The following is a 26,806-nucleotide window of genomic DNA, read 5'->3' as shown; positions in this document are numbered from 1 at the left end:
GAAGATGTTACATGTCAGCCAAATGAGGATAGTAAACAAGTCACAGTGAAGATGTTACATGTCAACCAAATGAGGATAGTAAACAAGTCACAGTGAAGATGTTACATGTCAGCCAAATGAGGATAGTAAACAAGTCACAGTGAAGACGTCACATGTCAGCCAAATGAGGATAGTAAACAAGTCACAGTGAAGATGTCACATGTCAGCCAAATGAGGATAGTAAACAAGTCACAGTGAAGATGTTACATGTCAGCCAAATGAGGATAGTAAACAAGTCACAGTGAAGATGTTACATGTCAACCAAATGAGGATAGTAAACAAGTCACAGTGAAGATGTTACATGTCAGCCAAATGAGGATAGTAAACAAGTCACAGTGAAGATGTTACATGTCAACCAAATGAGGATAGTAAACAAGTCACAGTGAAGATGTTACATGTCAGCCAAATGAGGATAGTAAACAAGTCACAGTGAAGATGTTACATGTCAGCCAAATGAGGATAGTAAACAAGTCACAGTGAAGATGTTACATGTCAGCCAAATGAGGATAGTAAACAAGTCACAGTGAAGATGTTACATGTCAGCCAAAGAGGATAGTAAACAAGTCACAGTGAAGATGTTACATGTCAGCCAAATGAGGACAGTAAACAAGTCACAGTGAAGACGTCACATGTCAGCCAAATGAGGATAGTAAACAAGTCACAGTGAAGAAGTCACATGTCAGCCAAATGAGGATCGTAAACAAGTCACAGTGAAGACGTCACATGTCAGCCAAATGAGGATAGTAAACAAGTCACAGTGAAGTCGTTACATGTCAGCCAAATGAGGATAGTAAACAAGTCACAGTGAAGATGTTACATGTCAGCCAAATGAGGATAGTAAACAAGTCACAGTGAAGATGTTACATGTCAGCCAAATGAGGATAGTAAACAAGTCACAGTGAAGATGTTACATGTCAGCCAAATGAGGATAGTAAACAAGTCACAGTGAAGATGTTACATGTCAGCCAAATGAGGATAGTAAACAAGTCACAGTGAAGACGTCACATGTCAGCCAAATGAGGATAGTAAACAAGTCACAGTGAAGACGTCACATGTCAGCCAAATGAGGATCGTAAACAAGTCACAGTGAAGACGTCACATGTCAGCCAAATGAGGATAGTAAAGTCACAGTGAAGCCATCACATGTCAGCCAAATGAGGATAGTAAACAAGTCACAGTGAAGACGTCACATGTCAGCCAAATGAGGATAGTAAACAAGTCACAGTGAAGATGTCACATGTCACCCAAATGAGGATAGTAAACAAGTCACAGTGAAGACGTCACCTGTCAGCCAAATGAGGATAGTAAACAAGTCACAGTGAAGATGTTACATGTCAGCCAAATGAGGATAGTAAACAAGTCACAGTGAAGATGTTACATGTCAGCCAAATGAGGATAGTAAACAAGTCAAAGAGAAGATGTTACATGTCAGCCAAATGAGGATAGTAAACAAGTCAAAGAGAAGATGTTACATGTCAGCCAAATGAGGATAGTAAACAAGTCAAAGAGAAGATGTTACATGTCAGCCAAATGAGGATAGTAAACAAGTCACAGAGAAGATGTCACATGTCAACAATGAGGATAGTAAACAAGTCAGAGAGAAGATGTCACATGTCAGCCAAATGAGGATAGTAAACAAGTCACAGTGAAGTGGTCACATGTCAGCCAAATGAGGATAGTAAACAAGTCAAAGAGAAGATGTTACATGACAGCCAAATGAGGATCGTAAACAAGTCAAAGAGAAGATGTTACATGTCAGCCAAATGAGGATAGTAAACAAGTCACAGTGAAGATGTCACATGCCAGCCAAATGAGGATAGTAAACAAGTCACAGTGAAGATGTCACATGCCAGCCAAATGAGGATAGTAAACAAGTCACAGTGAAGATGTTACATGTCAGCCAAATGACGATAGTAAACAAGTCACAGTGAAGACGTCACATGTCAGCCAAATGAGGATAGTAAACAAGTCAAAGAGAAGATGTTACATGTCAGCCAAATGAGGATAGTAAACAAGTCAAAGAGAAGATGTTACATGTCAGCCAAATGAGGATAGTAAACAAGTCAAAGAGAAGATGTCACATGTCAGCCAAATGAGGATAGTCAACAAGGCAAAGAGAAGATGTTACATGTCAGGTAAATGAGGATAGTAAACAAGTCATAGAGAAGATGTCACATGTCAGCCAATTGAGGTTAATAAAGAAGTCCCAGTGAAGATGTCACATGTCAGCCAATTGAGGTTAATAAACAAGTCCCAGTGAAGATGTCACATGTCAGTCAATTGAGGTTAATAAACAAGTCCCAGTGAAGATGTCACATGTCAGTCAATTGAGGTTAATAAACAAGTCCCAGTGAAGATGTCACATGTCAGTCAATTGAGGTTAATAAACAAGTCCCAGTGAAGATGTCACATGTCAGCCAATTGAGGTTAATAAACAAGTCCCAGTGAAGATGTCACATGTCAGTCAATTGAGGTTAATAAATAAACAAGTCAGGTTCACGATGTTAACAAATATAATTTCGTTCAAAATTTTGGTAGATTAGCAAAACTATACATTTTTGGAATATTCAGAGCATGAGGAATCCAAAAGTTAATGTTTACATTTGCCCAGACACCTTTGCGAAAATGACACTCAGGACAGTGATGAAGATAGTCAGGTTCACGATGTTAACAAATAGAATTTCGTTCAAAATTTTGGGATGAGCAAACCTGTACATTTTTGGAATCTTCAGAGCATGGAGAATCTGAAAATCAATGTTGGCATTTTAGGCTATGAGCCAGACCCCCCAAATTGACCGGTCGGTACCATACAGATGGAGTAAGGCTCATTGTGATTTTTAGCAAGATATATGTCCCTAGATATGAAAAAAAAGTGATAGCAGTGTATAACTCTCGGCCATCTCTGTGTTATCACCCGAAATATTATCATACGCCCGCTTCCCTTCGCCAAAAAATGTGATATTTGCTAAAATTGGAATAAATATGTTTTTAAGGACCACAGAGTGCCGAGATCGAGATCGAGATCGAGATCGAGATCGTATTTGTTCGAGAGATCATGATAAACCTAGAGTGTGGAGCAAGTTTGCATGCATTGTGAAATATAATGTAGCTGATGTTACAAACCTACTTTAGGATACTAGCTAATACCAAAAATTACACCGAGATACCAAAAGTAGGAGACGAATAAACCTAAAATGTTCAAAAGCTATGTTTCGTTCCACAATATCAAAATTAGGGGGTATGGTTGAACATATTTTGAACTTTGCCAAAATATGTGCCCCAAACAACCACCATATTACAAAGTAATGATATATTCCAATGCAGTGGTTCCTTGCGAAGATTTTGAGGGGTCAAATGTTACTCTGGGAGTTTTCATTTTTAAAATATTGACAAAAATGTACAATGTGAATTCTGAACTCGAAGCGATTTCGACCACTTTTTCACGAAATTTAACATATTTTTTGTCATTATATCAATATTTTGATAAATAACCCCCACAAATGTTCTATATTTCTATTACTATATTAGTTGGCATCCAGTATGCAAATTATTGGCACTCTGTGGTCCTTAAAAACATATTTATTCCAATTTTAGCAAATATCACATTTTTTGGCGAAGCGAAGCGGGCGTATAATAATATTTCGGGTGATAACACAGAGATGGCCGAGAGTTATACACTGCTATCACTTTTTTTTCATATCTAGGGACATATATCTTGCTAAAAATCACAATGAGCCTCACTCCATCTGTGTGGTACCGACCAACCCCCTTGGCTCATGGCCTATTTGCACAGACACCTGCATGGCCGCCATTTTGGATTTTGAAAATGGCCGCCATAAAATACATATTTTGCGCGATCTCGGCTTCTAGTCAACCTAGAGACTTAATTAAATATGCTAATCCTATGTTTTCTGGGTCAAGGAATCCAATAAAGGCCTCAAAGTAGTGCTCAGGATTATAGAAAAGCAACAAACAAAGGTAATTGAAAACCATTGTCTTTATATTTGTGATATAACTGTATTACATAATACATGATATTGCAAGTCCTTTGAAGTTATAGGTTGTTATAGGAAGTTATAGGTAGTATCAGATTGAACTATAAGTCCTATACACAGGATCTACGAGGTCTATACCATTCAGAAATATGCTTTTACACATCTTCATCACTGTCCAGAGTGTCATTTTCGCAAAGGTGTCTACGCAAATGTAAACATTAATTTTTGGATTCCGCATGCTCTGAATATTCCAAAAATGTATAGTTTTGCTAATCGACCAAAATTTTGAACGAAAAAACATCGTGAACCTGACTATAAGTCACAGTAAAGATGTCACATGTCAGCCAAATGAGGATAGTAAACAAGTCATAGAGAAGATGTTACATGTCAGCCAAATGAGGATAGTAAACAAGTCAAAGAGAAGATGTTACATGTCAGCCAAGTGAGGTTAATAAACAAGTCACAGTGAAGATGTCACATGTCAGCCAATTGAGGATAGTAAACAAGTCCCAGTGAAGATGTTACATGTCAGCCAATTGAGGATAGTAAACAAGTCCCAGTGAAGATGTTACATGTCAGCCAAGTGAGGTTAATAAACAAGTCACAGTGAAGATGTCACATGTCAGCCAATTGAGGATAGTAAACAAGTCCCAGTGAAGATGTTACATGTCAGCCAATTGAGGTGAATAAACAAGTCACAGCAAAGATATCACATGTCAGCCAAATGAGGTAAATAAACAAGTCACAGCAAAGATGTCACATGTCAGCCAATTGAGGACAGTAAACGAGTCACAGTGAAGATGTCACATGTCAGCCAATTGAGGACAGTAAACGAGTCACAGTGAAGATGTCACATGTCAGCCAATTGAGGATAGTAAACAAGTCCCAGTGAAGATGTCACATGTCAGCCAATTGAGGTGAATAAACAAGTCACAGCAAAGATATCACATGTCAGCCAAATGAGGTAAATAAACAAGTCACAGCAAAGATGTCACATGTCAGCCAATTGAGGACAGTAAACGAGTCACAGTGAAGATGTCACATGTCAGCCAATTGAGGACAGTAAACGAGTCACAGTGAAGATGTCACATGTCAGCCAATTGAGGACAGTAAACGAGTCACAGTGAAGATGTCACATGTCAGCCAATTGAGGTAAATAAACTAGGCTCAGGGAAGTTGTTTATTCGACTTTTGCAAATGCGATTGATGGATTTCTGCTCTCCCTCTTGGCTGGATCCCTTGCCTCACATCGACGCCATGAAAACCAAGGCCTACAACATTTTTGGAAACTCCCACGATGAAGCTGAGTCTATAGGGCTCCCAAGTTCCCATCACAGTCAAGTCGGTAGTCTCTCTGTCTTCGACCATCTCCTTTCTGGTCTTGCACCCTCTGCTCTTTCTGTGATTCTCCCTCCCTTCCCGTCCCCATCATATTATTCCAGGGCACACATTTTCCACCATCAATCCCCTCCTGGTGAAACTACCGAAATCTAGAATCACTGCTCACCTCCACTCATGCGTTCCTCTTTTTCCCATTTGTGGGACCAACTTCCACGTCATCTTCAATCTCATTCTTTCCTCCAGGTCTTCAAGACAGCTGTTCACCACCATCTCAGATCATCCTCCATTTAAAACTATGATATTTTGTTCCACCATTAACCACCCTCCCCGAACATCCAAGCCCTATTTCCAAATTTCCATTTTTTCCTCCACAAGAGCCTTCCTCTGTTTTATCCCTCAACCCCACTGTTGGTATGTTTCCCCCTTTCTTTTTGTCATTCCTTTTGTTCTGCTGTGTCACGATCCATATTTTCGAGCTCCTGCATGAGCCTCGACTTTGCAGCCCATCCTCATTTCCCTTCCCAACTTCGACATGAACGAGGAAAGTGACATGTTCCTTGCGGGCAAAGGACTGGCTTGCTGGTGAATGCGTGGCATCGATGTGGTTCGAATTATAGAAAGAGCAATGCACATTACAGACGTTGAGCACGAACCTCAATGGTGGATTTCAAAACAAAGTGGAGGAAGTGACCAAAAGTGCTTAAACAAAAACAAAAACAAAACTTTATTGTAAAAAGCTCATGTTTCAGCAGGACAATACAGGAATGAATTTGTGTCATCTGTTGAAGATAATGTACAGAGTATCCAATCCATAATGCTGGCTCAAGGTTAACCGACACTTTTTGTTTTAGGTAACTTGAAAGATGTCGAAGTGATGTATGAGGTTCCCCAAGAATTGCTCCTACCTATATTGAGATGTCCTCTTGCGGCGAATGATGTATTAATGGCGGTCGCATGTCAGTGCTTACGATAGGTACACAGCCATGTCAGAATACCTGCTTTCCCACTCTCATCGCTTTGAAACTCCATATATTGAAGAGATGAAAGTCACATTACGACAAAACTGGCCTTAACTTCCCATCGCAACTGCTTTCTGATCAAATGGAGCTTTTTGGAGGGGGAGGAGAGGATGGACTCTCTCTTCCCCACCACCTCCATCGTGCTTACTTTGAATTTGATGTGAGATTCCATTTTGGCTTCCACACTTCCAATACTGACACGCAGTTCTGCTGTACCTTGATGCAGTCAGTGGTTATCAAAGAAATGGCCTTCTGGAACAGACCATATTTGCATGTCACAAAACATGCTTGCCCGCACACATTTGCATCCATTTTGAATCTTTTACGTCATTCAAACACGTTTCTGTATCATGGCGGACATGCACGGCTTAAAGATATGTTGACACTTTTATTCACCCAAAAACTTCATTTCACATCACCGCCATCTTAGCAATTCCCAGAATTCTTTGCACAGCTGTGAAATCATTTTCTACAAGAATTGCTTGATGTTGCGAAAAACACTCCACAGCCATTCAGTGCTTTGTCATTCTTTTACATTTTGCAGAAAAACTGCAGGTTAACATCGAGGCGCTCATATTTGAATACAAATGTCAAAACCAAAAAATGTTGTTCCCCAAAATGCCACCTGGCAAAAATGCATGCCTTCTGGTCACTCAACTTATTCTCCACATTCTTTTTCAATCTCTCCTGTTCCAGAAGCAAATGCATCCTCATTTCCAATCCCATCGTCCCCCTCATCCTCCTCCTTCCCCTCATACTGCTCACATGAATATTCTTCTCCCTCATCATACTCTTCCCTTCCCTCGTCTTCCTCTTCTTCCTCCTCATCATCCTCATCCTCTTCCTCATTTTTCATGCCCGACTCGACTGCAGACTTTGCGGTCCTCTGTCTATCTCCTGTGCTGCAGTCAGCATCGACGACACCGCACATCTCTTCTTGGAATGATTCTTCACCATGATCAGCACCATCTTTGCCAATTCCCCTGGTCTTGGCTTCCTCGGCTTCCTCAACATCATCCATCTCAGCCCAAGGGTCTTCACCCTGTTGGAGAATATACATCCGATCAAGTCATCACAAAGTAACATTACAGCTTATTCATGTCACAGAGTCATTCCTCAAGTATTCAAATCTCTCGGAATGATGAAAAAGGTCAGGTTAGCATCTAACTACCAATAACAACACCATGCCCTCCGATCTAAGAGAAAGACTCCGATTCAAGTTTGCCACATTTAATGAGGTTGATAACATTATTTAAACCAAACCCACAATGAACGACAGGCAATAAGTACTTGACCACACCAAACTGACACGATATATATCCATTAGGGTGGGCCAAGCAAATTGATGTACGTACGTTCTTGAACTTCTCGTACAGACACTTGTAACGCATATTTGTGATCATGAACTGAGCGACATTTTCAACGTAGCGAGAGGCATTGTCCCAAAAAACCTGTGAAAAGACAAATCATGGTTGAGGACATCATCACAAGTGGATCAAATTTTAGAGCTTGACAAAACAATTTAACCACCATGTGTACTCGGGGCTGGTGAGTGTGCTCATATATCATCATATAGCTTAATATTGCGTAATGATGAGCAGAACGGAAACAGGACAGGAGAGGGGAAAAAAAAATGTAGAAGAGAAACATGTTCTAAGTAGTAAAATAGAGGGTTGGTGCCTGGGGGCCTGGGCTCCCCACTGCCTATTTAATTTTGGCTCCTCATTATGGGGTGGTGCTGGATGAGGAGGGGCACGGATGGGGGAAGGGTGTGGGAGGATGGGGGCGAGATACCTTAACGGTACGCTTATTTGCATCTGAGCTGTCTCACCTTGGGTTCGAATTTTGAACCTGCTATACGCCGTCACCCTGGTGTTTCACGTGCAGGGCAATGCTTCAACGTGCACATCATCCATTGGAAGGACGTTGGGTTTGGAATACCTGTCTGACAGCACTGGTTGTAAGTGGGCACGAGTAATGGCCAAATTCCAAATTCCGGTCCAGCCGCCGGTTTGTGAAAGACTTTGGCCAAAATATATCCCAGCCAACTCCTTGGAAGTATAAGTAATTGGGACCAATAGAGCAGCAGCAGTAACAGCAGTAGTAGTAGTAGTAACAGCAGTAGTAGTAGTAGTAACAGCAGTAGTAGTAGTAGCAGCAGCAGTAGTAGTAGTAGTAGTAGCAGTAGTAGTAGTAGTAACAGCAGTAGTAGTAGTAGTAGTAGTAGCAGTAGTAGTAGGAGCAGTAGTAGTAGCAGTAGTAGTAGCAGCAGTAGTAGTAGGAGTAGGAGTAGTAGCAGCAGTAGTAGCAGCAGCAATCGTAGCAGCAGTAGTAATCGGAGGAGTAGGAGTAGTAGCAGCAGTAGTAGTAGCAGCAGTAGTAGTAGGAGCAGTAGTAGTAGGAGCAGTAGTAGTAGCAGCAGTAGTAGAAGTAGTCCATAGGGTGGTGCTCCTGCTTCTCATGTCCTCCTTGAGGCTGTGCATTCTAAGGCCTTCTATGTCATTGGCATGTTACGACAGGAGGATGGGTCTTGGTCTGCTTCTCACTCAACACAACAGGTTGTTGGCATTGCAGTTTTTTTATCATGCATTTCCTGATATAGCTACTCCCACTGTATCACCTTTCCAACTAATTCCTGCCTACTGCAGGTCGCACACACTATTTTAACAGAAAGTGCTCTTCCCTTGTTATGGTCTGCTATCGCCTAAGCTTAAAGCTCATCTACATTCATTAATTCCCCTCTTCCTCAATTAAATTCCCTCCTGCGGAACCATCCATTGCCTCGTGCTCTTTCCTCCAAGCCTTCAGGTCGACGAACCACCACCAACCATCTCAAGGTATCTTCCCTTACTTCCTCTGAGCTTTACAACATCCACTGCGATACTGTCCACCTTTCACCTTGAATGACAACTTGTACTGTGGTACTTCCATGTCCACCTGCTTCATCTACACCCAACTCTATCTGCTCTGCTCTTCTATTCTATTACTCTCAACGGATGGATGTTTTTTTAACCTAAAAACCTATTAACTTGGTGCTGACATCCCAATTTCCCAGTCGGGAATGAATCTAGACAGTTGATTGGCTGATATAAAACCTGTTGGTAATCTAGACCCAATTGAGTCCGTAAACTGCTTGTAGAGTCCTGCAGCTATGTAAACTGTTTCTTCACCCGGTGTTTCGTTGACGTGGAAATGGGCAAAGAAGCATTTGCTTGGACTTCAAAGCGGCAAACCCATGCATGTCAAGGAGAGACATCGCCAATTACTTTTAATATTTTGATCAGTTTCGTTGCAATGGATATATTAATGTTCTTGAGGTAATTAACGGAAGACCATATAACAATAACAATCCTGCGATTATTGGTATCAACCAAGACGACAATAATCCCATGACAGTTAACCTTGAAAAACCACCCAGCGGAATATCATGAGGCATCTGGCATGGCAAACGCTCGACAACAGTCCTCTCGACTGGGTGAAATGGAATAAAAGTTGGAAATAAACGTAGGTGTCATCTTACTATAATTCACCAAATGTCCGTCCGTCCGTCTGTCTGTCTGTCTGTCTGTCTGTCTGTCCGTCCATTCGAAGGTACCGCAAAAACCGCTGAACCAATCGCAACGATATTTTGGGTGGGTAATCCTGGGATCTCCAGGAGTAAAATAGGCTATTTAGTTTTCCCAATTTCAGCTTTAGTCTCCAGCATTCTTAGGTTTGGACTCCCGCATAACATTCGCGTTCGCATAACGTTCATTGTGACGATGTTGTTTTCCCGGGTGCCGCACAAACGGCTGCACCGATCGCTGCACGGCTGCACCGTTCGGACTCGGTGACCTCGGACAAAGACCTTTTCTAAGGACACGGGTTGAATCCCTGCTTGAGAGAATTCCAACCCCCTCCCCGCCATCACGGCCGTCTCTCCAACTCACAATCCCACGAGATATGCGGAAAGGACGACCCAAAACCAATATAAACATCATTCGCATATAAACATCATTAAAAGTAGAAAATGACCTCGGCCAAAGTTCAAACGACGTTTATTCTCTACATGAGAGAATTCCACATAGCTATTTGGGCAGTGTATACGCGAACAGATCGCTGTCTCCATCGATCTTCCCAAGGCCGTAACACCTATCGGCTCAAAATCCTATTAACTCTTGATTTGGTACAGTTACATGTATCGGGAATTTGGTACACGTATCGGGAGTACATTCGACATAGCGATTGTGAACGTGACAGCTCTGAGGCATCTTTCGCTTCGCATCGCAGTGACGGTGAGCACAAATATGGCGGCTGTAAGATTAAAATCTGGCTTCAAGCCCCTCACCACCGAAAGCCTTCAACCAGACATATTAACACGCTCCTCCCCCTTCATTCCCGTTCTTCAAAGCAAAGCGGTAAAAATTGTTGTATCGCCATTGTTGATGACGAGCAACGGTACTCGCCCTAAGGGCGGGGCTTCATTTGGGAGGCGCGATTTATTTTAACGTCCGTTAAATATCACATGCAAATCATCAAAATCGAAACTATATTTAGAATTTCAATAAAAAGACCACATCACTCTGATTTGATGATTTGCGTGTGATATGACAACGGATATTTATATGAATCGTTTAAAATAAAATAAAAACCCTTCAATTTCTGATATTTTGCCTTTTCATTTGGGCCTCCCAATTGAAGCCCCGTCCATAGGGTGGGTACCGTTGCTAGTAAGCAGAATTGCAAGACATCCATATTATATTCTCCGTCGGTGATATGTCTGTCCGGGGTTGTGGCTACACCCTGTCTGGGAGGGGCTTCAAAAACAAATATCCACCAGCCCATAGGGTGGGTACCGTTGCTAGTAAGCAGAATTGCAAGACATCCATATTATATTCTCCGTCGGTGATATGTCTGTCCGGGGTTGTGGCTACACCCTGTCTGGGAGGGGCTTCAAAAACAAATATCCACCATTTTATTTACTCGCATAACTTTGAGGCCTCTTTTGTTCGGCCCGCGGTTCGTCTTGCTCTCTCTCACAGTTTTATTTCAACTCTAATTCGATATCTCATTTCATTTTTCGCAGTCGCTAACATGGTTTTAGACTCGGTTGAAAAAACCGGGAATAAAATTCGATGAAAGTTACCGTTTATAGAACGAAATGCATTTTCAAAGGCCTGTAATATAAAGGCCATTCATTGAGTCTCCCTCATGGCTTTATCACGACTAATTCACCATCTGATTTCATTTTTAATCGATGGTCTTGGACTCGGTTTCAGCACTAATTGAGAAAATTCGTGCACACACGGGAAATTGCTGGGACAAGAAATTCGCCGCACGGTACATAATACACCGCCTAAAATAAGACAGGAAAATGCCGATATATTAAAAATTCGCCGCGGACTTTCCCATTTGATGACAGTCATCACAAAAAGTCAATGTGGGGAGAGGGGCAGAGCTTTGTTCACGTATCGCCACAGACGGTAAATTGCCGACATATTTATTCGTTCTAATTTCATTCATCATTATGATACAGAAGTAAAGGTTATCCTGTTTAAACACTCAATTCATTTCATCGATGTTTTTTTGTTTTTTTTTCGCATGACTTTTCAAGGCTGAATCGTGTTCACGTCCATGATTAAGAAAGAAACTCAATTTCACGTGTGCATGGACATGCATGCAATTCACAGATGTGAAACAAATAAATAAACACAAATGGGAAATTGCCAGATATTTTTTCGTTCCTATTTTATAAGCTATGTGCACATACACATTAAATAAATTTATTTGAAATCTTTAATTTTAAAAATGTAATTTTGTATGCTGCAACGAAAAGAGTAACTTTGGTTTTCCCTGGACAGAAAGGTGTAAGGTAATGTTCTTACACACCGTCCAAAAGACTTTTTCCCAGGGACGTTTCCATTTGAGCTGTATTCTTTATATAGTCGGAATATTTTATTCTTTACACGTCGTCACAATAAAAAGTTACAATTCGGTACTCTGCACGTGGGGAGAGGGGCGTAACATCGTTTACGTGTCGCCACTTAATCGTGGTAACAATTACGCGTCGTGTTTGTACATGCTATTTCCAAAATGAATAAAATAATGAGGGAACAGAACGAGACCGCCAATGAACGTTAACCCAGACTTGCACGGGATGCTGAGCAAAAAAGACGTTGGAGGGTAATGTGTGCTCAGCAAACATATAGAAGAGCAGCTGTAATGAATCCGGATGAAGTATCGGAAAATATTGTTGAAGATCATCATTGTGGTGCAAGTCCGATGACGTCACCACCATGCGTGTATTGTTCTGCGAAACATTTCACTAATGAATGAACAGGACAAGGGGGCGGATTTACACTATGTTGCTCCAAGAGAAAAGTTAAATTACCTCTAACATTTGCCATACCTGCTCGATTGGAACAACTGCCGGAGTGAGTGGTGGAGAGGAGTAAAGGGAAGAGAAGAGTGGTGAGAAGTTGGAAGGGAGTGAGGGGGGAGGAGTAAAGGGAAGATAGGAGTCAGGAAGAGTTGGAAAGGAGTGAGGGGAGAGGAGTAAAGGAAAGAGGAGTGCAGAGGAGTTGGAAGGGAGTGAGGGGAGAGGAGTAAAGGGAAGAGAGGAGTGGGGAGGGGTTGGAAGGGAGTGAGAGGAGAGCAGTAAAGCAAAGAGAGTGGGGAGGAGTTAGAAGGGAGTGAGGGAAGAGCAGTAAAGTAAAGAGAGTGGGGAGGAGTTGAAAGGGAGTGAGGGGAGAGCAGTGAAGCGAAGAGAGGAGTGGGGAGGAGTTGGAAAGGAGTGAGGAGTTGTAAAGGAGTGAGGGGAGAGGAATAAAGGGAAGAGGAGTAAGGAGGAGTTGGAGAGGATTGAGGGGAGAGGAGTGGGGTGACAGGGGAGAGTAGGGGGTGGTAGGGTGGGCTCGATGAATGAGGGGGAGAGGAGATGAGTGAGGGGTAACACGTTATCAGAAGTAAATACATTGTGTAGATTACATCATTTGTGGATCTGATAAATTGCCAATGACCATTTTGTAAAACTGAATGTGCAGCATCAAACTCAAGATGTCCAAATGCATGCCCGTGGGATTCCCACGGGTGACCCCACTCGTCTATCTGCATTATAAAAGGAGCCGTGTTTGTCTGTCTGTTTGTTTGTTTGTCAAGTTATAACTTGAGAACGGATTAACGGATTTCAATAAATCCAACTATGGTGGATTCGGGTAACTCCCAGGAGTATTTTTGATTCAAATTTTTTTTTCCATGGGTATATGAAGCCTGGTGTTGGCTTAGCGGTTAGGGTGCCGGCTTGGGATCCCAGGATCCTGGGTTCGAATCCCGATCGATCGCTGAATTAACGCCAGGGGGGTTGACAGCCTGTCATCCTTCCGAGGTCGGCAAATTTGAGTACCAGCTTGCTGGGATGAATGATCACGGTGTGTACCCCGATTTAGAATCGGTACACCGTATCCCTGCGCATCGTAAGAGGCGACCAAGGGTTGGCGTCAGGAAGGGCATCCGGCCATAAAAACATTGCCTCAAACAGGGAACCATGATTGTCATGGGGCCCGCAAGGCTAACCCCCGCTCCAGCGGGGAAAATGGCCTTAAAACGATCATTAATTTCATTCATTTTATGGGTATATGGACACGCGTGTCAAAACTGCAAATGCCAACATGTGACCTTGGTTATCCCTGCATGGAGAGCAGGATCTCCCAGGAATCCTTTTCTTTTTCTTTTTTTTCTTCCCCCATAGATTAGCCATCGCAGCAAAGATTGGTATTTCCGTCAGCGAAGCGACAGGTCTTATATTCTAGTTGTTAATTATACGAGTAACTACAAAGTTTGGTGACAATGGATAAAACGGTAAGAAACGACACGGCATCCATGACATGCAAACACACCATATAATTTATATTACTTTTTGGAAAATCAGTGAAATAAAGAAAGCATTTTAGAAGAGGCTAAGGGTGTCTGACGACTGCGAATTTTAAGCTATTTTGCAAAATAATTAATGAACAATTGCACAAACAAACTTGAGGCAGTTCTTGAACAATCCTTTTCTGTGAAGTCAAGGTGTACCAGAAATGCCCCAAAGCATCGATATCGAGAGCCTTGCCTCGTGGAGTTCTTCATGTCCATGGTCCTTGAGATGAACTTCCACTTCAAGCATGGAACTGGGCAGGAACACCCTGCAAGCATTACACTTGACCACCAGCATTCGTGTCATGCAATCTGGCAGCTCAATGCCTGCGCGCGCACGCATACACACACACACACACACACGAGCACACACTTAATCCTTAACCTACACCCTGCGATATTAAATAAGGCAATTATCCATGTATGTACAGTAAGTCCTCGCTTATCAAAGCCCAAACCTTCTGTAATGAGTTCCAAGAGACCCGCCAGACCTTCGCCAATCACACCTCATCTCAAGAAACAATGAAAGACTGTTACATTAGAGGTGAAATTGAATATAATTAAAAGACATGAGAGTGGTGAAGGAACAACGGAAATTGGCCACACATATGTGATCGCTGCACGACTGTGCATTCAATCGTGAAAAGTTTGGCAAAAATCAAGGAAATATCGGAGAACGACCAGTTTGAATGCTAGGAGACTAACCAGAGTGAGACACAGTGCCCTGCAGAACATGGACCGTTATTAAGTACATATATATATATATGTACTTACTTTTTCCACATGCGAAATTTGCATTTATGTTAATTTAAATTATACAATGGACTACATAGTGGGGCGGCTTAGCCCAAATATTCAAAAGAATTGTGCATTTTGTGATACAAGCACCAAATTTGGCACAAATGTACATTAATATGTTGCGAACATTTTCAGATATTGGGCCACTTGAAATTCCGTAATTGTTTTTTTCAAATTTTTTCAAATTTCGTAATTTCAAATTTTTCGGGTGACACCGTCACAATTTCGGTCTTCGAGGCCGGCCGATAGGCAAAGTGTGACCGGAAGGGACGAGGTTCTCCTGACCACGTGGCCCTCGATCTGGGAAGCGAGAGGCGTTCCATTAGTGGACGCGCCCCTCACGCCCGACTTTTGGGCGGCCCCGGCAGGCTGTTTGTTTTGACGTTCCGTGACAGGCCCCGCACCCCCACCTCCGGGCCGACCGGAAGCTTGTGCTGAGTACATCATACCTGAACAACTCAGTGAGGCAGAACACAGCAGTGCACACCAGGGTGACCCCTTCAGTGCATAAACCAATTAACCTGTCCACTGCAGGGCATATAGAAATGAAGTTATTTTCTGCATATAATAATAATATAAGTTCAGTTCTATGTAAAAATTTCTGTTATCACCACTACCACTACAACTACCACTACTACAAGCTTTGTCTGGAATTTTGTGGACTAACAGACAAACAGACATACAGACAAGCTGGGATCAAAACATTACCTCCTTCCACCATTGAGTGTAGAGGTAAACATCATGGAAATTATATCATGCCCTAGATTTAATTCATGCTTACCCGTGTATTTGCTTCACTGGTTCACAAGGTCTTTTGCATACATGTAATTCAGACTCTCGTCTTCATTGCTGACCACACAATGTTCGCAACATATTAATGTACATTTGTGCCAAATTTGGTGCTTGTATCACAAAATGCACAATTCTTTTGAATATTTGGGCTAAGCCGCCCCACTATATCGGCCGGCCTCGAAGACCGAAATTGTGACGGTGTCACCCGAAAAATTTGAAATTACGAAATTTGAAAAAATTTGAAAAAAAAAATTACGGAATTTCAAGTGGCCCAATATCTGAAAATGTTCGCAACATATTAATGTACATTTGTGCCAAATTTGGTGCTTGTATCACAAAATGCACAACAGGTTTGCTATGCTGCTACACTAACAAAATGTAAATGTTTCATGATATTTGTTATATTGTATCACCTTTATCTATCAATATTGTTGAAATGGAGATCAAATAGCTGTATGTTGAAATATGTTGAAAAAGTCAAAACTTTACATGGGGTGTACTTACTTTTTCACGTGACTGTATATATATATATATTGTTACGGATTCGTCACTTCCGCTGTTTTGGTTTTCCTCCACTTGAAAGATTTCTGATTCTATGTACTATTATTGTCTTCCAAAGGTTTATTGTTTATGAACAGTTATTAAAAGTTAAAAAGGTTAACTTAAAATGATACAGGAACCCGAACCGGAAGACAATGAGGAAGAGGAGGAGGCGGTGAGAAAAAGTCGGAGAAGAAGCTGGTTGCTTTGCGTTCTGGATCGACCCGTTGTCGAGCAAGAGACACGAGTGAACTTTGGGGTTTCCTGGAAAGGGATTCAGCGATAGAGTTGTTATCGATGTGACTGATCAAACCTGCGTGTCAGGTTGGCGTTGGATTCGGAGGAACCATCGTCATGTGATTACGTCTCAAGTACGAGCCGTCCGCCATTTTGACTCATGCGCTTCGCGCGTCGAGCAAACTTTCCTTGCTTCGTCAACCGTTTCCACCGCGTTCAGACGTATCTGTGGTGTGTGTGTGCACCGAGGCTTCTGACGATTACTATGCGGCTCGCCGACCGTGAAGTGAAAGTTCGTACCTGGAGGGGGCCTTTGGATTTCCCAGTCGCCATGAGTGCGCCTTTGTGCCACTTTAACCACATGACCCTTTTCTCCGCTTTGGGTCGCGTGCGCCTTGGTGACGTTTTGGGTGGCGTGTCTGTGCCTGCCCTCGGAACGAGATTCTGGTTTAGAGTCGACATCGTTCCGTTGATCACTGGAGGGGACCAACTCTGAGCTCGAAGACGGGAATATAGAGACATTGGGGAAGGTTCTTTCCACTCACTTGGAACACTGTGAGTTACTTTATGCATGCTCGCTGATGGAATAGAGAGTGCACTCTTAATTGTCATTTGTGGTAATGTTATTCCTGTGTGATTTATGATATATTATTGGTTTGTTCGTAATCATTCGTGTTGGTTCCTTATTGATTTCGACACGGAAATATATATTTTTCTGCCGTGATTCCTCCCGGGGTTCGGAGGTATACCGAGACCAGGAGGTCGGGGAGGAACACGTAACAGAATTGGGGGCTCGTCCAATCGACTCGTGGGCTCGAAATTGGGTCTGCGTCCGGGATCTAAAAATCCCCTAAATTTAGTCCGGGAAAGAATTCCCTAACATTCCCAGAATTCCCAAATTTGGAACTTGTTCCAACATTCCCAATTTTTTCCAAAAACAAACAAAAAATTTTTTTTGTTTTTTTTAAATTTCTTGTGTGAAGGTTAACAGGATTAACAATAGTCACCATGGAGTTTGACGCAGAGAAGTTTGCAGTGACCCCTAGTGAAGCACAGTTCAGAGCATTAGTAAAATCGGGCCTCTTGAAATTGGCCAAACATTTTAGCTTGGAGGTCCGAACTAATATGAGGAAGGCAGAGATGCAGACAGTGGTGATACAATCTATGGTGCGATTAGGAGCATGGGAAGAGGTAGCCTGGGATTGGTTACCCGAGGAACAAGAAAATGTGGAGCTCCAAAAAATGGAGATGCAATTGCAGAGCGAGGAAAGAAGAGCAACACAGGAAAGAGAACTCCAGGAAAGGTTAAAAGCAGAGGAAAGGAAAGCAGAAAAGGAAAGAGCAGAACAGGAAAGAGAACTCCAGGAAAGGTTGGAAGAGAAAAAAGCAGAGGAAAGAGCAGAGGAAAGGAGAGTTGAAAGAGAACTCGAGGAAAGAAGAGCAGCACAGGAAAGAGAACTCCAAGAAAGGTTAGAAGAGAAAAAAGCACAAGAAAGAGCAGAGGAAAGGAGAGTTGAAAGAGAACTCGAGGAAAGAAGAGCAGCACAGGAAAGAGAACTCCAAGAAAGGTTAGAGGAGAAAAAAGCAGAGGAGAGAAAAGCCGAAAGGGAGTTAAGGGACCGTGAAATGGCGCTTCAGCAGGAAATTAGACTCAAGGAGCTGGATGTAATGAGAGAACGGGGAGAGGTACCATCCATGCCGACTGGTTCGACACCGAGTCAGAACACCTGGGATGTTGGCAGACATGTGAGGCTTGGTTCCACCCTTCAATCAAAAGGAGGTAGCCAATTTCTTTTCACACTTTGAGAAGGTGGCTCAACTGCTAAACTGGCCTGAGGAGTCCTGGACCATATTAGTGCAAAGTGTTCTGGTGGGTAAAGCTCAAGATATTTATTCGGCTTTACCGATTGAGCAATGTGCAGATTATGAGATAGTGAAGAAAACCATTCTCAAAGCCTATGAATTGGTACCTGAAGCTTACCGGCAAAAATTCCGGAACGCCAGGAAGAGGGAGAATGAGACCCATGTGGAGTTTGCCAGAATGCAAGAAACCATGTTTGATCGGTGGTGTGATTCAAAAGGAGTTGGGAAAGACTTCGAACTACTGCGACAAATGATCCTGGTGGAGGAATTCCAACAGTGTGTCCACGAGGACATTAAAGTTAATCTGGAGGAAAGGAAAGTACCAAAGCTGTATGAGGCGGCAGCCATGGCTGATGACTATGCCATAACCCACAGGTTGGGGTTCCGCAAACCTAACTTCTCGCCTAGACCTAGCCAGGAGAGCTATGGTACATCAGGGGCAGAGAACGAAAATTCAGGGGGGCGACCTCGAGATGAATATGAGGACCACTCTGATACCACGACTTCTAGGAGTCCGAAGACAGCAGCTCCAAGGCAGGCTTACCCTCCGGGGGGCTCGAGACAAACCACGAGGTTCTCCTCCGGGCCTACTTGCGCTTTTTGCCATAAACCTGGACATTTGATGTCCCACTGTTATGCTCTGGGAAAGGAAAATCAGGAGCGGAGTTTGACTAGTACCACTCCGAATGCAATGGCAAATGTGAGTGGTCGCCCTCAAAAGGGTTGCCAACCATTTATTTCAGAGGGGTTTGTGTCACTGGATGGAGCCTCGACTAACCGGAGACCTGTTAGGGTATTGAGGGACAATGGAGCACATCAATCTTTAATGCTTGAAGGCATCTTGCCATTGTCAGAAGAGACGGCAACTGGTGATAGTGTTCGTTTCCAGGGGATTGGTGGCTGTGTTAGAGCTCCACTTCATGCCATCCATTTGGAGTCCGATGTGGTGTCAGGACCGGTCACCATAGGTTTACAAGCCACTCTTCCTGTAGAGGGAGTATCTGTTGTTATCGGGAATGATTTGGCCGGTGGTCAAGTTTATGGTAACCCGATGGTTGTTAGAAAGCCCAGTAGGGAAAAAAACACCACACCAGTTAGGGATGGCGACAAATTTAGCAAGTTATTTGTAGGTGGACTAAACTTCAAAACAAAGGAAGATGTTCTGGAGTCTGCCTTCAGCAAATATGGACTGCTTTTGGAAGTGCTGCTGATAAAAGATAGGGAGACACAAAAGTCAAGAGGGTTTGGCTTTGTCACGTTTGAAAACTCAGAGGACGTCAGAGATGCAGAAAAGGATCTGAATAGCAAGGAGTTGGAGGGTCGGACCATAGCAGTAGGGAAAGCATTTCCTAGGTGTCGTGGGGGCTACGGAAGAGGACAACGGAATAGTAGTTTTGGTGGTGGCCGCAATCGATATAATTATGGAGGCTCCCAGAGTTTCGGCAGTTCCCGAAGGAAGGATTATCCGAGTAGTGGCCGAGAAGGAGACCGCTATTCATGTGACTACAGTCACACACGGTCCCACCGTAATTATTATGAAAGTTCGGAAAAGTTGAAGCACTGAATGCTGCGGAGCGCCGAGCCAAGATTCCTACACGGATTAACCATGAACGTCACGTTCCTAAAGGCGTCCATGTAGTGAACTTCCCTACACGGATTAACCGTGAACTCCATGTTCCTAAAGGCGTCCATGTAGTGAACTTTCCTGCACGGACTAACCGTGAACTCCACGTTCCTAAAGGCGTCCATGTAGTGAACTTTCCTGCACGGACTAACCGTGAACTCCACGCTCCTAAAGGCGTCCATGTAGTGAATACTTCCAGGCCTCACCACCCAACCACCAGGGAACCTGGCTTTCGGCTCGGCCTCCGGGGGAAAGTGCTGTAGATTTGCTTGACCTTGGGATTTTTGATCACTACCCCTTAACCTTCATGCAAAAGAAACTAAAAGTGAAAAATCAGAGGTTGATGAGATGGAGTTTGGCTTTGCAGGAGTTCAACTTGGAAATTGAACACGTAAAGGGCAGGGACAATGTCGTTCCTGATGCTTTGTCCAGAGTGAGTTAACTTTGGAAATCTCTGTGGGTTGTGTGAAATTTTGTTGCTTTATATTTAGGGGAATGTTGAATATTGTTGCCCATGGGAATTGATGATTTGGGTTGGGAATTTACTTTTGCTTGTTTAAAGAGTTTGTATGCAAAGAAAGTATTTGCTGTGTTCAAACTTTCTTTCTTGAAGGGGGGAAAGTGTTACAGATTCGTCACTTCCGCTGTTGTGGTTTTCCTCCACTTGAACGATTTCTGATTCCATGTACTATTATTGTCTTCCAAAGGTTTATTGTTTATGAACAGTTATTAAAAGTTAAAAAGGTTAACTTAAAATGATACAGGAACCCGAACCGGAAGACAATGAGGAAGAGGAGGAGGCGGTGAGAAAAAGTCGGAGAAGAAGCTGGTTGCTTTGCGTTCTGGATCGACCGTTGTCGAGCAAGAGACACGAGTGAACTTTGGGGTTTCCTGGAAAGGGATTCCGCGAGAGAGTTATTATCGCTGTGACTGATCAAACCTGCGTGTCAGGTTGGCGTTGGATTCGGAGGAACCATCGTCGTGTGATTACGTCTCAAGTACGAGCCGTCCGCCATTTTGACTCATGCGCTTCGCGCGTCGAGCAAACTTTCCTTGCTTCGTCAACCGTTTCCACCGCGTTCAGACGTATCTGTGGTGTGTGTGTGCACCGAGGCTTCTGACGATTATTTTGCGGCTCGCCGACCGTGAACAGTGAAAGTTCGTACCTGGAGGGGGCCTTTTGATTTCCCAGTCGCCGTGAGTGTGCCTCTGTGCCACTTTAACCACGTGACCCTTTTCTCCGCTTTGGGTCGCGTGCGCCTTGGTGCCGTTTTGGGCGGCGTGTCTGTGCCTGACCTCGGAACGAGATTCTGGTTTAGAGTCGACATCGTTCCGTTGATCACAGGAGGGGACCAACTCTGAGCTCGAAGACGGGAATATAGAGACATTGGGGAAGGTTCTTTCCACTCACTTGGAACACTGTGAGTTACTTTATGCATGCTAGCTGATGGAACAGAGAGTGCACTTTTAATTGTCATTTGTGGTAATGTTATTCCTGTGTGATTTATAATATATTATTGGTTTGTTCGTAATCATTCGTGTTGTATCGGTCCGTGCACGTGGATTATGTCCCAATAAGGTAACCGTTACACATGTATGTATTTAACCAAAGAAGCACACTAACCTTATGACATGACAATGACGTCATGCACATAAATTATGCCAACACATCACCTCCAAACGAGGAGGTATCCGCGTGGTACTCAAGTCTTTGCAGACTGAGTTTAAAGCTCTATGGTCACAGGCAACACTTGTTGCTAACAGGTTGTGCAGCAATTGCTGGGGTGAGGCTCAATCTGTGCCTTGCTTCCTAGTCAAGTTAGGGGGTTTAATTTGTGTATATTAGCGGCTTAGATTGGTCACAAATAAACAATTTGCAGTATGATGTCCTGATGAGGGAAAAATAAGCTCTCGTCGGGACAGCATGGTGTTGAAGTCATGGGGACTCACTCCTATGGAGGAGCGGTCCAACTGTATGACCATGCATTCTGGCCCGTCTGGGTCAGGATGCATGTGTTTTGATTGACCATGTGCTTCAGCCTTTGGGTTGAGGTGCATGTGTATGCCAATGGGACAGTCTTGATAGACGTTGTGCCTTGGCTGTGGGGTCAAGGTACATGTCCAAGGATGTCAATGTTTGATTTTTTCAACCTTTTTTATTATAAAAAAGGCAGGCCTCATAAGGCCCATAATGAGGGTGAAATCTCGATCGACATCTCTACCTTTGTCTATTTTTGACTGCATGAAGAGAGATTATAGGGAGGGGCGTAGGATTGGTAAGGGGTGCATCAGAGGGAGATGGAATGTTAGAGTCAACCAGAGTGGAATTAGAGGAGAAAAGAGACCCAAAAAGAGTTGCTTTATCAGCGGAGAGACAGCTATAGTATCATCAGAACAGAAAAGGGAAGCAAAGGCAGAGCGACAGAAGTTGCTGGCGATAGTTTTAGCCAAGGACCAGAAAGATCTATTAGTGGAAGAAGATGAGAGGTTGTCACATTTCTTTTGGATAAAGGAATGCTTCTCCTCACGAATAACATGTTTGCAATGATTTCTGGCAGGGATGAAAGCTGAATGTGAGTCAGAGGAAGAAGAGTTTTTGCATGTTCGATATGCCGCATCCCTTGCACGAATGGCTGCAGAGCAGGAATTATTGAACCAAGCGTTGGTGGGAGAGGTAAACTTGAAAGAGAAGGAGATTTTTGCCTCCATTCCTGCAACAATAACCTCAGCTATACATTCAGCAGAGATAGAGGCACGGACGAGGAAGTCTTTCTTTCCAGGGAAAATCAGGAAAGAAGTTTCGTAAACCAGTCCAGTCAACACTATTTAAATGCAAATACTGGCCTTTAGTCGGAGCAGTCGGAGGAGAAGTGATGGGGAAGTGATGTTCACACGATTTTGGTCAGAAGAACCAATTGGAGGTGAAATTGTGTAGCTGTAACGCAACAGATTGGAAGTGAAGAACAAATACAAAGTATTGGAAGCGTGGTCATGATGCTCTGGGTTATGGGTAGGATGGGTGATAATTTGTTGCAAACCATTGAGAATGGAAAATGTAAGAGCTTCAACTCCTCCAACATCCGTGTGGGAAGATTTCAACCACTCCCTGTGGTGTACATTGAAGTCTCCGAAATAGAGGAATCCTGCTTGAGGGTGTTCGGATGTCATGGCCTCATGGCATGAATTAAAATAGTGAAAGAAAGATATAAAGTTTGTTGAATTGGGAGAGCAGTAAGTGAAGCAGAGAAAAATAGTGATGGTCGGGAGACAAATGTTCAGCCAGATGACGTCAAGGTTTGGAGATTTGAGGTCCACAAGGTGCCACAGCAGGTGTGTTGATGTTGGAGTCGATAAAAACTCCTCCTTTGAAGCAGTATTGTGAGTGAAAGTTGTAGTTTGAAATGTTAAAGGAGTCAAGAAGAACAACATGTGACAATTGGGTCTCAGAGAAGCAAGATATTAGGAGAGGTGCTTGCTATATGGTGTTCAACAGAGGAAAGATTTGAAGAAAGCCCACAAATGTAGGTGAAATTAATTGAAAAAGTCACGTTGATTCAACAGGTAAGGGTCTTGGGAGAGACCGACACTGCCACTGCTTGAGCCCTCCCTCTCGTTGGCAGCAGAGACGAGCAGGTCACCGGAGATTCTTCACACCCCATTATGCTGGGAACTAGGGGCCATTGCTTTTTCAGACCTTTTCATATTTAATTGGACGTTTCTGAGGAATTGAGGAAAGATAAATAAAAGAGAGAGAATGTAAAGGTGAGGAGTTAAAATGAGTAAGCAAAGTGGATGATGAAAAATGTAATGTATGGTGTTTGCAAGAAAGAGAGATTAAAGCGAGCCCACCAAAGCCATCAAAGCACGACCCGCAACACCTCTCCATAGTGGTCCTCATGGTGCACCATGTCACGTACCCATGAGTAACCACCTCGGACCCTCAGAGGTCTCAGCCCTTCTGGGGTCCAGTGACCCACAGGCCCAAGACTCTATTCTTAGATAATCTCTGTCATCCCCCATAAACGTAACACAATATATTCATATTCAAACATACTCACATAAATACGTACATACAATCATACATACATAAAAAACTGCGTACCGTATTTGTGCATAAAACATAATATAAAGACATTGTGCATAAAACAGTGTATTTGTCTGTCCTCCTTCATAAAAACGATTTGAATCGGGTTTTAAAGGCCAATCTTTTAACGGACTGTGTGTTCACTGTGCTTCACCTGCAGAAACCAAAGCTTTAAGAATCATTGGTATCGGCTGTGATGAAGCCGATTCTGAGGGCCTTTCACTCGCTCACCGCATCCAGGTTGGTGGTCTTTCTGTCTTCTACAGAGTCCTCTACAGCCGAGCTACCCCAGGTCTGTGCTCTGTCCCGCAAATATTCCTTCAGGACACACAAGATCTCTGCTCACCTTCACTCTTTTATTCCTCTTTTCTCCCACCTCTGGTACAAACTCCGACACTCTCTTCAATCCCTCTCTTCCCTCCAGGTCTTTAAAACAGCTGTTCACAACCATCTCTTATCTCCCCCACCCAAAACCTTGATCATTTCTACCCCTGTTGAAACACCCAAATCCACCTCTTTCAATCTCCGACTTCTTTCCTGAAATTACTGGTGGTGTTAATTTGCTTTGTACCGCGTACCATGCCCCCCTCCACCTTCCCCCCCCCCCTTTCCCTCACCCGCTCCCTTCCACAGATCTAACGATGTCCCTGGTCTCTACTGTTGTTGTGCTTGTGTGCTTTTCCCTCTCTCCCCCTCTTATCTCCCGCTCCCTTTATTGTATGTTTTATGCATCCGTGTATGTTTTCGTGTTTAATGCATCAGCTCTTACACGAGCCTTGATTCTGTATTCAAAAAATATATATGTGACTGGCTCTGGCAAAAGAAGACACTTGGGGGCAAAAATTAAAAGAGATTTTTATATCATCTGATTCCTCATGCTTTTCTCTTTCATTTGATATATACATTATGTTAATTGGATGAAAATTAACGAAGTTATGGTATTTTAATGACAATTATATTTTCGTTTAAACAATGGAGAGAATTAGGTTAAAAGTTCACAATACAGTTCACACACGCACAAAGCACACGTAGAGCTTTTCATTCATACCAAACACGTGTCAGGGATTTACTTCGAATTACGATGTATGGCTTGTAGTAAAACATCGAAATTTTGCGATCTTCATGTCTTTTTGACCGAGGAATCGTGACTTTCCGAGCACATTTTGAGAATGACATTTTAGATTCTTCGTCGAATTTCACAACTTTTCTGCTGTTTCTTGGAAAAATGTTTTGGTGCATAATAATCTGTAGAGTTACTCTTTCTATCCATATAAAAATCTAAATTTGGTTCCTCTGGTCATATTTTGACTCTTCGGCTTTTTCTCGCAAAGAGAAATGCCCCCAAATGTCTGCTTTTGCCAGAGCCAGTTATATATATCTACTATATAAGAGAGCCGTTGGTCTCTGTGTGTGTCTATCTGTCTGTCTATGTGTGTCGCCATTCTTCTCAGAGATGGCTGAACGGATCTTCGTAAAACTTTCAGAGGTTCATCAGTGAGTGCTTGGGGGTGTTTTAGGCAGAAAGTTAGTTAAAAAAAAAAAAAAGCTGAATTTTTTTTTTTTATTAAACAAAAATAAATAAATAAAAAGCGCTGGAGTGCCGAAGCCTTTTTTATTAATGACAGTTATATGCAAGTACACAATCGGATTAATAAATACAAAACAATCACCAGACATTTGAACACAAATAATAAAACAATTCCGGAAGCGGTCAAAGTTGGTGGAAAGGCTTCTTCTTCTTCTTCTTGAACGTTGGTGGAACTTCACTCAAAAACGTGATGAACAGCACATTGAGCACAATATATTCAACCAAAAGGTAAAATAATTATTTGATATTTGTGATTGATTCTAATTTGGATGTAATTGCTTTTCCATCATATTTGCCCTCATTTCAAATATGTTGATGTTTCTTTTTCGCTTGAGCAACACCGGGAACTCCAGCTATAAACACTTATATACTTTACAAATACAAATACAAATACAACTTTGTCTGGGGGGTAACAAAGGCTAAGTGGCCACAGCCTCATTCGGGGGTATGGGGGAACTGGAGAGGGGCATAAATTCTCAATATAAATGTGTACTGTGTAGTGCCACCTGGTGATGGTGGCAGAGGGTATTACAATTTCCTTTTTTACCTGGGCAACACTGAGGTAATGAAGCACTCTTTGCATGGGTAAATATTTCCTCCTTCCCTCGCCCCCCTCCCCCAAAACAGAGGGGCCTGTCAAAGCCACCCCTCCTCCCCCCCCACCCCCCAAACGATATATATGTAGTATATCTTTCCCCTCCCCCTCCCTCATCCCCGCCTCCCCTACCCCTTCCACTTCCTCAGTTCGGAGAGGGGCAGAACATGGACTGCACATAAATAAAGAGTTCGTACTGCTCACCAATACTTGTATTATTATTATTATTATAATTACTATTGTGGGAAAGTTCTCACCAGCAAAAGGATCGTTTGGCGCAAAGGGTATGCCATTCAATTCCTCCCAGACTTGTCTTCTCTTTGTAACGTTCCCCATTTTGTGCATCACAACATCCTGTAAAATAAAACACTTAAACAAATGCAATCTGAAAGCACCCA

At 42.9% G+C, this 26,806-nt stretch overlaps 1 protein-coding gene across 1 annotated transcript in view; it reads right to left on the bottom strand.

Moving 5' to 3' along the window:
- Nucleotides 1-6,762: 6,762 nt before the first annotated feature.
- Nucleotides 6,763-26,806, bottom strand: part of LOC137439137 (uncharacterized) — a 63,487-nt gene continuing 43,443 nt past the window's right edge. The window contains exons 8-11 of the mRNA XM_068134854.2: nt 26,666-26,762; nt 14,484-14,614; nt 7,750-7,845; nt 6,763-7,436 (exon numbers count right to left, since the gene is read on the bottom strand). Of these exons, the coding sequence (XP_067990955.2) occupies nt 7,053-7,436; nt 7,750-7,845; nt 14,484-14,614; nt 26,666-26,762 (708 nt within the window). The 3' untranslated portion in view covers nt 6,763-7,052. The remainder of the gene's footprint in view (nt 7,437-7,749; nt 7,846-14,483; nt 14,615-26,665; nt 26,763-26,806) is intronic.

Source organism: Myxine glutinosa, chromosome 13 (genome assembly GCF_964187855.1).
Source record: "Myxine glutinosa chromosome 13, kmMyxGlut1.1, whole genome shotgun sequence".
NCBI lineage: Eukaryota > Metazoa > Chordata > Myxini > Myxiniformes > Myxinidae > Myxine > Myxine glutinosa.
This window is presented reverse-complemented; position numbering and strand designations above follow the sequence as displayed.